This window comes from Rhinolophus ferrumequinum, chromosome 16 (genome assembly GCF_004115265.2).
Source record: "Rhinolophus ferrumequinum isolate MPI-CBG mRhiFer1 chromosome 16, mRhiFer1_v1.p, whole genome shotgun sequence".
NCBI classification, from domain to species: Eukaryota; Metazoa; Chordata; class Mammalia; order Chiroptera; family Rhinolophidae; genus Rhinolophus; species Rhinolophus ferrumequinum.
This window is the reverse complement of record NC_046299.1, coordinates 640,281-653,765: the sequence shown is the minus strand read 5'-3', so window position 1 is coordinate 653,765 and position 13,485 is coordinate 640,281. Positions and strand designations below refer to the sequence as shown.

Below are 13,485 nucleotides of genomic sequence, written 5' to 3'. Positions count from 1 at the left end.
CGGCCCCGCAGAGGTCTTTGTCCAGCACCTCCCAGGTCCCAGAGCTCCTTCCCAGCTGGGGAAGGCCAACAGCTCTGTCCTCAGCTATTTGTGTGCGGCTGGAGGGCGTGGGATGGCAGCCAGGCCCGGGGGCTCCCAGCAGCCACCACAGCCCATCTCTCTGGCGAGCCCGGTGGTGTCTGACTCACTGCCGCTCAGGGGCTTCCTCTGTGTCCAGCCGGTGCCCAGTGACCATCCAGGGCAGGCTTGTCAGGAAGTGGACTCTCAGAGGTCCCTGGGACTGGGCATGGGGACCCCGCCAGGAAGGGACAGCAGGAATCCAAGCTGTGTGCTCCCGGGAAGGCCCTGCAGAGTGACCTGAGCCTGGTCGCCGGGGCTGGCGGGTGTCAGGAGTTGGGAACCGGTGTTACATGCAGCAGGGTTAGAAATCTAAGTCTATAAGCCTACAATTGGGTACGTTGTGGTGAAACGGAAGGTCACGAATGCCCCACACTCATCATCCTAATTACCCTAGTACATTTCTCTGTGGGGACCTGGTCATTTATACCTGCGGTGTCTTCAGAGGGAAATACACGGTGTGTTGCCGAGCCTCTCCGAAACTCCGTGTACCATGACGTCACGTCTGTAGCTCGAATCGGCCTCGTGGGGCGTTTACACACGGAGGTTTTGCCCCAGAGCTCGTTGTCAGCCCCCTCCCAGCGCACTGGCCTGCAGACCAGTGGGGCAGGTGCCATCTCACTGAGCACTGAGGACACATCTGTGTCCTGGGCTGTGTCCTGAGATTCCTGGGCTGTTTCCGACTGGAGCATGGGGTTCCTTTGTCAAGCAGTACAGTGCAGCACAGGTAGCACCTGTCACTGGGTAGAGGTCTGGTGAGAGTGCTGGGGGAGTTATGGGGGGTGTCAGAACGGTCGGCCGGGGGCCCAGGCCCTCTCCTGTCCTGCTGCATAGGGGGGTACCTTACCCCCCCCACTTAACGGTGCCGTCGAGGAGGTGTGCATTGGCCCCGTGACGTACCCCAGCTTTGTTCACTTGCAGCGGGAATACTTTTTTCCGTTTGCAGTGATTTCCTGTGGTATGTCACTGAAATCATCATCTTCCCATGAGCAGTTGATTTTCTCATCTCGTGCAGTAAATCCTTTAAAATGAAGTCTTATTTGTGTGTTGCCGTCGGACTCTGGGTGATCACAGATGCCCAAGCATGGGGCGGCTGTCCATCTGAGCTCAGGCCCTGCCCTCCCCTGCAGCCGGCAGAGGAGGATTCCAGCGGCGTTCCCCTGTGGTGCAGTGAGAAGAGACAGGAGCTCTCCCCCGCCTTGTCATTCAGGGGTCTGGGAGATCAAAGATGGAAAGAAAAGGAACTTTCCCGTCATCCAGTGGCGTCCAGGGGCGTTCGCGTAGCTCCAGCACTGCCCTGGGTGGTGACACAGGGAGGTGTCCTTTGGTTTCTGGTTTTGCTCCCACTGAGTTAAACGGTGAGTGTTTTTATTATGACGAATTTCACACCGAGAGAGAGAGAGAGAGAGAGAGAGAGAGAGAGAGAGAGAGAGAGAGAGAGAGAGAGCCGTGAAGCCCGCCCACACCCCGTGACCCCATCCCACACTCCCCAGCTCGGCCAGTTTTTTCAGTCATGCCCCCACCACCCCTCCCACCCCCTGACCATTCGAAGCCACAACCAGTCAGCATCACTTCGCTGGTGAAGACTCCAGTCTGTGTGTCTAAGAGAATTTGAAAGGACGCCCCTCGGTGTCATTATGGCCACCAAGACGAGCAGTCCCATCGTATCCTGAACGTCGCCAGCGTTCAGGTCTTCCCAGCTGTCTCATCATTTGTTTGTAGCTTGTATAGTGAAATGGACAGGTAGAAATTAAATGGGTAGAAATTAAATGTTTCATAACTTTGCAGACAGTAGACTTCACATATTTAAAGAGTGAGTTGGGCGAGTTCTGTGGTGCGTCTGCAGCTGGGACGCCACCATGAACCTCTGAAGGAGCTTCCGTCACCCTCAGGCCCCGGTGCCATCGCCGCTCCCTGCAGCCCTCATTCCTGGCAGCCCCGGTTTGCTTTCCGTGGCTCACAGTGGTCCATCGGTTTGCATCATCTACAATTCCATGTAAACGGAGTTACACGGAAACGGTGTGACAGTTTGACAGCTCTGCCTTGTCTGGTTGCCTTCGCTCGGCTTGATTTCGGTTCCGTGTGGTCAGAAAGCAGAGTCCATGTGGCGTCCAGCCCTCAGAGGCCCTCGGGGCCTGTTTCAGGGTGCAGCACAGGGCCGTTCTGGGTGTGAGGGCTGGAAAGAGGGTGTGTCCCTCAGCTGTCATCGAGCTGTTAGATCAGGGTGTCGTCTGTCATTCTGTCTCGACTGACTGTGGGTTTGTGTGTGCATGTGTGTGTGCACGCATGTGTGGACGCATGTGTGCACGTGTGCACATGTTTCTGTTATCAGTCACACCACGTACTGTCGTGCTGTCTTCTGGATGGAACATCCAGTGGTCATTACAAAATGGTCCTTGTGCCCCTCCAATGTGGTCGCGCCAGCCTTCCCAGGTCCAGTGTGTGCGTGGCGCGTCTTCTGTCTGTCACGGGCAGCCTGTCCGCATCTTCTGTCGGAAGCCTGTCTCTTCCAAGCAGCGTGTGCTTCAGTCTTGCATTCTTATCTGCCCACCAGCCCCTGCCCTGAACTAGAATGTCTGCACAGCACTTCCTGTGATGGTGAAAGCAGTCACTTTCTGTGCTGACCAGTCTGTAGCCACCGTCCACGTGTGGCCGCTGACTGCTCCAGATGTGACCGGTGTTGAATTTTAAACATTAATCTCAGGGAAGAAATGGAGGAGAAAGACAAAGGCACCGCAGGAAAGAAGAATAAACGAGGAAGTGCTGCTGACTTTGTGTAGCCGCCTCTGACTGTGGCTGCAGGTCTGGACCCGTGACCTGTCACCGCTGACAGCTGACTTTGGCTCTGCCGTTCAGTGTCTGTTCCCGGTTTGATCCTCTGTCTCCCCATTCCTGTTTTCTTTTGGGTTATTTCAGGTTTTTTTGCGTTCCATTTTAATTTTTTATGGGCCTTTTGTCTTAAAAATATTTCTAAGTGGTTACCCTGGGTTTGTGACCTCTGGGCCTCAATGTTTTATCATCTACCTCGAGCTGACATAGCGCTGCTTCGCGGACCAGGCGGAACTCTTGGAATCATATAGGTTTCCGTGTGGCGTGTGGAGTGTCTGGGCACGGACAGCCCCAGTAAACAGCACCAACTGCGGATTTAAATGAGGGTCAGCATAGCACCCCCACCCCAAGCCAGCCCGGCTGGCCGCCCGGTTTGGAATGGGTCGGCCATGCCCACTCCTTAGCTTTGCTGTGGGTGCCCGCCTCCACACTGGCACGGTGGGGCTGTTGCCATGGAGACACCGCCAGCCCCACCCTAGTAGACTCCTCCTGATGGGCTGGTGGAGACAGGCTTTCCCAGGGTTCTGTGTGTTGAAAGCCGTTTTCCTGTGGCTTCGACATTTGAAGGACACTTGGCTGGATAATTAATCCTTGGTTTGCACTTTATTTCACTGCGATTTTCAAGGTTTTTCATCGCTGATTTCCGTTATGTGTTGGTTTCGACAAGTCTATGCTGTCTGATGGCTTCGATTTTAGTGTTAACCGCTCTGGGTCCCTGGAGGCCTGGGGGACTGTATCTGTGTCTCTAAAATCTAACATGTCACCAGGCTGTGTCTTGCAGTTGATTGTTTTGGGGTAATTCCCTCAGGTGCTCACTGAACCCTTCAGTGTGTAAGTTCAGGTCTTTTTCTGTTTGGACAGTTTTCCTGTATTATATTTTCAGTATCAGTTCTGGTCCCCCTTTGGTTTTCTCTCCAGGGACTGGCGATATGTATGTTCTGCCTCCTTCGTCCACCTCCGTTTTCACGTCTCTCTCTCCTATTCTTTTCTCGTTATGTCATTTTCACGTTTTTGGTTGGATTTTCTGGCTTCAGTGCCCTTATGAATTTTCCTATCAGTCGAGTCTCCCTTTGGACTTTGTAATTTATTCCTCTTTTCAGATGCTTCTGTCTTTTTCTTCTCTTTCTTCCCCCAGGTTATTCAGCACTCGTCATTTCTCCCTTTCTCTCTCTCTCTCTCTCTCCCTCTCTCCCTCTCTCTGTTTCTGTCTCTGGGTCCCTCTCTGTTTTAGTCTAGCGTTTCTGGTTTTGCTTTCTCAATATTCTCAGATGCTTGTCTGAATGTTTTCACTCCTTCTCTGCTTCGGGATCCTTCCTGGGTGGGGGCCTTCTCCTGGGTTTGTGTAACTTCTGCTCTCTTGTTGCAGCAGCCTTCTAGTGACCTGTCCAGCCTCCCTTTGTCCATCCTACTGGTATGAGAGTGTTTTGCAGGATTCCTAGTCTCACAGCACCCTCTTCTGTCCGTCCAGCAAAGTCCAGGGAGTCAGGTGCCTGCAAGTGTCTGTTCTGACCGTGATGGGTGACTCGTGGTCCCGTCTTGCAAGCCCCTGTTCTTTCTCCCCTTCCGGTGCTTTCCCCCAGGCGCCCAAGGCTGTGTCTCGCTCTTCCCGCACCGTTTCCTTCTCCATGGTGTGTCACACGCAGGGTGCCTGCCCTGCCCTGCCGTCCCTTCCTTGTGGCCTGGTCTTGGCCGTGCTGATGGGCCCAGTGCTCCCCCAGTGTTTTCAGATGCAACACGTTCTGGCCACACAACAGAATCTGCCTCAGGGCCTCCCCCGTCGGTCCCCGTCTGCTAGTGTCACAGAGTGTGACGCCATGCTGTCAGCTGCAGTCACCCAGAATTTATTCATCTGACCACTGGATGTTTGTCCTTTTGACCAACATGTCCCGTCCCCCAGCGCTCCCCCTGGGTGGCGACCCTCACGCTGCTTCTGTGAGTTCGGGGTTTAGATTCCGCATGTGAGTGAGGCCACGCGATGTCTGCCCTTCCTGTGTGACCTCTCAGCCAGCACGACGCCCGCGAGGTCCACCCATGTTGTCACAAACGGCTGTGTGTGTATATCCTCATTCTGCCCTTTCGCCTTCTCTTAGCAGCTGGGATATTTCCATAGAGACAGGCTTGCCCTCTCCTGTTTGTTTCTCCAGAGATTCGATAGCACAAGGATGGCAGGATACGTTCCTGCTTCATTCTCCTTATTTAGCAGCTTTCAAAAGTTTGTCCTGATTGCAAGGTGGCCTGTGTGTATCAGCAGCATTGGTGTCATTGACTCATGGGCGTGAATAGATTCTGTTGGAACCCGTGGTAGCGGTAATAGTCCTGCTACGCGGAGTTTGTAATGTCAGGGGAAGTTACAGTTCTTAACACACAGTAATCAGCCCAGCTGCCCAGCCGGACGTGGTCAGACCTCTGGGCACCTTCGGAGAGCCCTGCCGTCACTCCCACGTGCCTTTGGTGACCACGTGGAAAAGAGCACAGAGCAGGGTGTCCTGTGCCTGCGGTCAGCAGACGCTCCGTGTCGGCTCATGAACCCGCCCGGCACATGGAGAGGCTTGGAGCCAAAATGCCCCCTTGTGTTGTGAGTGAGGCGAGTGCTGGGAGAGCCTGGCTGTGGGTGTGGGCTCGCTCGGCATCGTGGTCCTCTCCGTGATCAGTCATGGCTTTTTTTCTGAGACTTGTCATGCAAACATCTTGTCATTTTAATAACTGACTTTTCAAATGAAATGAGATACTTTATCTGTTTACTTGTCTGTTTATCTGTTTATTTGTAATTTTTTTTAAAGATTTTACTGGGGAAGGGGAACAGGATTTTATTGGGGAACAGTGTGTACTTCCAGGACTATTTCCAAGTCAAGGTGTTGCCCTTTCAGTCTTATTTATGGAGGGCGCAGCTCAGCTCCAGGTCCAGTTGTTAGTTGCAGGGGCCGCAGCCCACCATCCCTTACAGAAGTCGAGCTGGCAACCTTGTGGTTTAGAGGATGCGCTCCAACCAACTGAGCCATCCGGGAGGCAGCTCAGCTCAAGGTGCCGTGTTCAATCTTAGTTGCAGGGGGCGCTGCCCACCATCCCTTGCAGGAGTCGAGGAGTCAAACCCGCAACCTTGTGGAGCCCCCTGGCCCATGTGGGAATCGAAGTGGCAGCCTGCAGCGTTAGGTGCATGGAGCTCGAACCGCCTGAGCCACCGGGCTGGCCCCTAATTATAAATTTGTAAATTTCCAAAGAGACTGCACGGCATTCCCTGCGATGGGCCCCACTGCCATCAACACACCTGCAGGGTCCTGGTCCCCTCTCTTGTTGGTCTGTCTAGCCTAGGGTACCAGTTTCATGAGCCCCTCACAGACGGCCTCTGGCCTCTCGTGTCCGTCTTCTGCTTTTTGTGGGTTTATTTGCTGCTGTCCACCCGGCGGCTGAGGGTGGCAGGCCAGCTGGGGCAGCTCGGAGAGAGTGGGACCCCTGCTGGGTGTGGCCGTGCCCGCCCCCCTCCCCCCGAGTGCTGTTTGCCCTCTGTCTCCCTACCTGGTGCCAAAGTCCAGTTCTTGCTGTGAGGTCCTGGGGAACTGCACTCTCCAGCCAGAGGAGGAAGGTGGGGCCTGGTGGCACTTGGCTGGGGCCAGCTCTGGGTCCTCTCCTGATGCTCAGCAGCTGGGCTCCTGGCCCTGGGGACCCCGAGCACCCCCAGGCCGCCAGCCGTGGGCCCAGGCCACTCACACCTGCAGCGCCTACCCCTGGGCATCCCTGTCCCGTTTCCTGGGTGCCTCCTCTGTCCTTCGTCCTCAGGCAGCGCCCCTCAACCTCTGCCACCTCTGTTCTTGGCTGTCCCATCAGTGGGGTGCTGGGAGTGTCTCCAGGACCGGGAGGTGTCAGTGTTTGTATTCAGTGGGAAATGGACACCTTAGTGAATTTCCATCAAAACCCAGTTTTAAATGAAGAGTGAAGAGCAAGGCCGGATAACTTACGTAGCATCTGGCGTCACCCAGCGGTGCTTTCCCCACGCGGCTTAAATACGTTTTCTGGTCAGAAGCTGCCCCCTTTTAAGAGCATACCCTGTGCTGTGGGTTGTGTTTCTGTGTCATAGCCGAGCCTGGGAATGTCCGGTCAGTCTCCCGTGCTGGTCGTGCCGCAGGCTGTCTGCCGGCGGGCGGGCCAGCCCTGCCCGGGTGCTTCCCGGCCATACTGCGGGTCACTTGTACCAGCTGACGCCCCGCCCGGCGCTGCTCCTCGCAGAAGCACCACACGCATCTCTGGCTGTGCCCACAGACAGCCTGGCTGGGTCCTGGGCACCGTCGCCTTCTGTCAGACACCGCATTGCCCCTGTTTGCAGGCGGCCCATCTCCCCCAGGCCAGTCACATGTAGCCTACACTTGTCAAGGTGCCCTGACCGTTCCTGCTGCTGCCATTGGGCGTTAGGTGTGACCACCTTGTTCAGGGCACCTGCCTCTGGGATGGTGTGTGGGGGAGGGGAAAGTGATTTTGTGGGACTTTGATAAATGCTTCAGAGCCAACCAGTGCTGCCCTGTGTCAGGAGGTGCCCGGGAGAGGGGAGGAGAAGCGCAGAGCCCAGGAAAAGCCAGCCGGTGGGCACGGCCAGGTGCAGTTAATAGGATGGTGGGCTGGGGGCTGGAGACAAGCACCCTTCGGCCTCTAAGAGCCCCCGCACCCGGCCCCCACGCGTCTCCACCAGTGCCTCAGCCTCCTGGTCCCCGTGGCCCGCACTTACTGGCCCCTCCCCCATCCCAGGTAGTCCTTCCTCCCACTGTGCCCAGACTGGGCCAAGCCCCTGGGTGGCTGTCATGTCACAGCTGCCTCGTCACCCCAGCAACGCTTCCCTGCGCTCCCGGAGGGTGGGGCTGGTGACTGCCTGCTCCCTCGGTGAGCACGTGCCTGTCAACTGACCTGTGGGTCACCCAGCTGCTGAGCAAGGCATCAAGGATGTCACTGAGACGCTCACCGTGTGCACGCGTGTCACCCCGGCCCCTTCCTCAGGGATGTGACGTGCCCTCTGCTTCTTTCCCCAGGTCGTCCACACGCACAAGCCGCATTTCATGGCCCTGCACTGCCAGGAGTTTGGGGGGAAGAACTACGAAGCCTCCATGTCACACGTGGACAAGTTCGTCAAGTAAGTCCAGTGAGCTCCCTGCCTCCTCCGGGCAGGGCGGGGTTGGGGTGCTTTCTGAGCAAGTGTGGGCGCAGCCTCGCCATGCTGGAGCCTTGTGGGTGAGCACAGTTTTCCAAAGAAAAGAGGTATGGCCCAGTGTGTGACAGCGTGCCCCCCGGGAGCAGAGGTGCAGGGTGACAGCGTGCCCCCCGGGAGCAGAGGTGCAGGGTGACAGCGTGCCACCTGGGAGCGGGGGTGCAGGGTGACAGCGTGCCACCTGGGAGCGGGGGTGCAGGGTGACAGCGTGCCCCCTGGGAGCAGGGGTGCAGGGTGACAGTGATGCCTTGGGCGCAGAGATTTCAGCCTGGGCTCCAGGCAGAGTCCTGACCATGTCTACTGGTGGTCACACCCCATGTGGTCTGATGCCTGCCAGCCTGCTGCTGCTGAGGACGGATGGACAGATGGACTGACAGGACAGGTTCCGTCCAGCAGCTCACAGCCAGATGGGGACAGAGCTCTGGTTGTCTGTGGGAGGTGATCTCCGTCGTTTGGGGGGAAGGAGCCAGAGGCATTGTGCCAGCTGCCTGCACGCATGCCCTGTGGGCTCTAAGGGGACCGGCCGCCTGGTACACCTCGAGAAGGGGGGCAGCAAGGCTCTGCGTGCCCCTGGGCAGTGGACGCGTGGGGTGGGGCCCGTGGGAAGTGCCCGGTTGGAGGACTGAGTGACCGCACCCTCTCAGCCTGGTGCCCAGCCTGAGGGTGGCTCCAGCCACTGTCACCCGGGCTCAGACCTGCTGTCGAAGTCCCGGCATTATGGATTGACACAAGCCATCTATGTTTTCAGTTGTTGAATTGTGGGGTAATTAGTTAAAGGCCCAATTTAAAAAAAAAAAAAAAGTGATACATTTTCCCAAAGTAATTTATAGTTTTAAGGCAGTTTCAATCAAAATATTTTTTTAACACTTGACAAACTCATACTAAAGTTAACATGCACGAGGACAGGCCAGGAGTAGCTGTGGAGCTGTGACCCTGGAGAACTCCCTCCGCCTGAGTGACGGGCTCCGCCCATCCCGTGTGGGACAGGTGGCAGCTGCGTGGGGAGCCGCGTGCTATGTCCTGTGCCCGGAAACACATCACAGTTGTCGCTCCCCACGTGGGATGAGTCTCGGGAACCATGAGATGCACCCCTGCAGTCCTGAGCCCAAAGTGCAGACGTCTTCACAGCGCTTCACTGGTGTAGGGACAGACCTTCCCTAAGTGCGGCCGACAGCAGAAAAGACTGATCAGTCTGACGGTGTCGGAAGACCTTTGTTGGAAGACACCATAAATGAAGTAAAAATCTAGCCATATTTGGGAAAAGATCTGCAACACTCTTTACTGACAAAAATCAGTACTTAAATATATAAAGATCTTCTGTAAGTCAGTAAGAAAACACCGCCCACTGGGAAAACTGGGCATTTCAGAGAAGAGAAAACGTGGGGGGTGGGGGAAGGGACATGGTGCCCCAGGGACCCTCCCTGGGCTCCGCCCCCCACTGCCCAGTGGTGCTCAGTCCCCACCTGCTCTGCAGGGCACTTGCTGGCATAGCTTTAAATAGTTTCCTTTTAAAAGGTGAGAGAAAAGGTCACTTATTTTGGGGAGCCCACCACACTTTGCAGGGTCCCTGTTGTATGGAGGCCCCCGTTTCTGTCCAGTGTCATTCTCTTCAGCCAGGACTTCTCTGCCACCTTTAGCATGAGTCCCTCTGATGAATTCTCTCAGGTTTTGCTTCCTGAGAAAGTCTTTGTCCTCATGTTTGAAGGACGTTTGTTGCAAACAGAATCCCAGCTCCTCACTGTTTCTCTGGGCCCGTTAGGCTTCCGTCCTTTGTCCCCGCCTTGCACTGTCTGAGGGCTAAGCCATGGCCCCGTCTCCACTGTGGACACACGGGGTCCCTGTGCTTGACTGTCGGCGTTGGCCATTCAGCTGGTTTGCGGTCCTTGACTAGGTAGCTCTAGTTGGCCTTTCTCTGCATTTATCTTTCTCCATCTGTGGGCTTCCAGTTTTAACTGGATCTGAGGAGAGTGTGTCTGTTGTTTCTGGAAATGTCGTCTTCCCTGTCCTTCCTTTGTCCTCGTCCTCAGAGGCCCGGACGTCGGCCCCGTGGGCTCGCACAGGTGCCCCCCACCACCTCACCCTGTGCAGGTCATCGCGCCTCTTCAGTCTGGGTAGTTTCTGTGCAGTGACTTTTGGTCCCTGGTCTTTTCTTTTCAGGTTTTAATCTGCTCCTAGGTCCATCCAGTGAAATTATTTCTGATACTGTGTTCTTTAGCTCTAGAAGTTTCTTCTGTGGTTTTCATGTCTCCTGTCTTTCCTCCTGTTCAGGTTTCTTCACCTCACTCTTTGCAGTGAATCCTGTCAATTTCTTTCTAGGTCTTTTTTCTGTCAACTGCTTTTTTATAGCGTGCTGGCCATGTTTTCCTATGCCCTCACGTGCAGAGGGTTTCTGAGCGGACGGCAGACATTAAGAAAGTTCTGTGCTGTTTGCTGTCTGGGCCCAGCTTCCTTCCTTCCGACCCTGAGGATTGTTCTCGCCTGTGTCCAAGGTCCGAGCGTCAGCTGACCCTGCCCTTTCCATCCTCTGTCCTTCCTTAGAACCTGGCGCCCCCTCTTCCTGACCCACGTGCTGGCTGTCACATGGTGCCTGTGTCCTCCCCACACTGTCAGGAGCAGGGGCCACACCCACATGCAGTGCAGGCACCGCGCTTTCTATCCCTTCCGTGCTCTCGCGGAGCTCTGGGTGCTCGGTGGCTCCCGTTCCAGCCGTGTTTGCAGAGATGATGGACAGGCCATCTATGTGACGCTTGCCTGGGGATGAAGAGTGGCAGTGGGCGACCACTAAGCAAGGAACCCCTGTGATGAGGGATGCGCAGAGACCCTTTCTTCTTCGTATGGTAAAGCCTCGGCCACTCCGTCACCGTCCTCAGCTTTCTCCCTCCTGGGCAGACATGGTGGACATGCCTGGGCCCAGGGACACGTTTGTGATTTGTCTGTGATGACCAAACATGAACCACCAGGGGACCCCACAGACCGTGGTGTCCCACTGTCCTGACGTGTGGCCCTGGGCGACTTATCAGTGTCACTGCACCAGTGTCTGGTCCTGCTCATCTCAGGGCCACATGGAGACCAGAGCTGCCGGTGGCCGGCCTGTGCGCTGGGCCACAGGGTCTAAGTTCCTGCACCCCCCTCCTCGTCCCCCTCCCCTCCATCTTGGTTGGGGGTGTTCTCGGGGTGATGTCACACGTGGCGTCCAGGTTGAGGTCTTGTGCCTCATGAGCTGTAAACGGTGCTACGTCTGTGCAACTTGATTAAAAAGCTATTTCCCTTCCAGAGAACTGCTGTCGAGTGACGCCATGAAGGAGTACAACCGGGCTCGTGTATACCTGGACGAGAACTACAGGTCCCAGGAGCACTTCACGGTAAGCACGCTTCCTCCCCAGGCAGGGGCGTCTGCTCTCACCTGTTGTCCTGCCTGCAGCCTGCCGGTGATCCACATCCACGGCGGCTGGTGGGGTGGTGGCACGGCACAGACGAGGGGCCTCAGCCGCTCCCATGAGGTGCCCTGGGCGGGTTCCTAGTCAGCTGGCACAGGTGAGGCCCGCGTGGCACCTGGGAGGTGGACAGTCGAGGCAGGTGGCCCGCAGCCAGGTGTGCAGGAAATAATGGGGAGAGTCGGTGGCTCCGTCCGGGGCTGATGCACGAGGAAGTAAGCCTAGCCTGGTCCGCTCTACACACCTGCCTGTGCCCCGAGACGGCCTCCGGGGGTCCAGCCACATGGGCCGTGGGACAGGGCCTTCTGTGGAGCTGGGAGATCGGTCCATCCTCTGCGGAGTCCGTGGTCTCTCGGGGGCAGCGGACACCTGGGAAGGCAGCCCCCATGAGGTGCAGCAGCCTCGGGAACAGAGGTGTGGGGACAGATGCCAGACAGGTTTGAGATGCTGCTTGCTGCTTTGGAGGATGGACGTCTCCAGCACCTGGAGGGAGGTCCTGAAGCTGCGGCGTCTGCTTGGTTCCTTGCTTCCTGTCCCCTGGAGTCCTTCACCCCACCTCTGATGTCGCCGCAGGTGCAGGTGCCTGTTTGCTTTTCAGGGCTCGGCGGTGTGGCTCATGTTCATCAGCTCATCCCCACTGGGGGGACATGCTCTGCCACCATGTGCCGGCCACTTGGAGCCGTGGGCGCCTGCGTGCCAGGTGGGGTGGGGCCGAGGGGCATCCCATGCGGGAGCAGAGATGTCTCCACATCCCCGGGACTGAGACATTGAGTCAGGGGCATCTGTCAGTTTTCAGTCTTCAAATTTGGGGCATCCAATGCCAGCTGGGTCTCTGTCCATCGCTGAAGTAGTCACTGTCTGCAGAGTCACGTGTCCATCTTTCGCTGCGTCTGCAGGACCCGCGTCTCTGGTGTCCCCTTGGTGGCACCGCCAGACCCTCCTCCAAGCAGCCTCCACCATATTCACAGGTGGCCTCTCTGCCAGTCTTCTCGGGTACACCGAGGACATGGGCCCATCATGCTTGTTCTCCACCCGCACTCGTGCCCGGCAAGGCCCTCATTCCCCAAGGTCAGGACACAGCCTCCTGCCTCTCTCCTCTGCCCTTTTACCTCCTCTCTCCTGGCTCCTTCCTCTCAGATCATCCTTTAGGTAAATCCTTTTCCCCTTGACACACTTCCCTCTGCTCTGACCAAACTTCCTGCTTCCTCCAAGTGGGACTTATTCAGGTGAAAAATACACTGGATGGAAAAAGCACACTGGTTGGGGTTAACAGCAGATTAGACACTGCAGGAGAGAAGATAATTGAACTTGAAGACGTAGTAATAGAAACTATGCAAAATAAAACACGGAAACAATGACTGAAAAAGATAATAGGATGCAGCTGTCCTCTGATATACTATCTAACATCCCAGAAGGAGAGGAACAAGGAAATGGACAAATACTTGAAGAAACAATGCATGAAAATTTTCAAAATTTGATAAAATATATGAACCCATAGCTCCATTTATAACTTCAAGCAGAATAAACACTACATGCCGTGGCACGTCTTGGTCAGATTGCTGAAAACAAGTTCTGTAAGGGCTCCCCTTACCACCATCACACTCAGAGGCGTGGGTCTCTGCCCGCTCTCTCAGCTCTGCCATTAAAGCTGCCAAGTTCCATGGCAGTCATCAGTCCCCTCCTGCTCCTGGAAACTGTCCTTGGGTCTTCACAGTCTCCTTTCAATAGAAGACACGGGTGTTTTAAAAGTACACGGATGAAGAACAATACACCGTGCAAACACAAGTCCAAAGAAAGCAGGAGTGGCTGCGTTAACGCTAGCGTGGACTTCAAGGGGAGGTTGTTCCTGGGGCACAGGGGTGCTCCGTGGGCGAGGAGGTCAGTGCCTCAGGAGGGCTTGCCAGGCTCGCGCAGGCG

The 13,485-nt window shown here is 56.1% G+C and overlaps 1 protein-coding gene across 2 annotated transcripts in view; it reads left to right on the top strand.

Moving 5' to 3' along the window:
• INPP5A (inositol polyphosphate-5-phosphatase A) overlaps positions 1-13,485 on the top strand; it is a 163,029-nt gene that overhangs the window by 51,551 nt on the left and 97,993 nt on the right. For both annotated transcript variants that reach the window (XM_033130170.1, XM_033130172.1), the window contains exons 3-4: positions 7,959-8,059; positions 11,409-11,496. In XM_033130170.1, the coding sequence (XP_032986061.1) occupies positions 7,959-8,059; positions 11,409-11,496 (189 nt within the window). The remainder of the gene's footprint in view (positions 1-7,958; positions 8,060-11,408; positions 11,497-13,485) is intronic.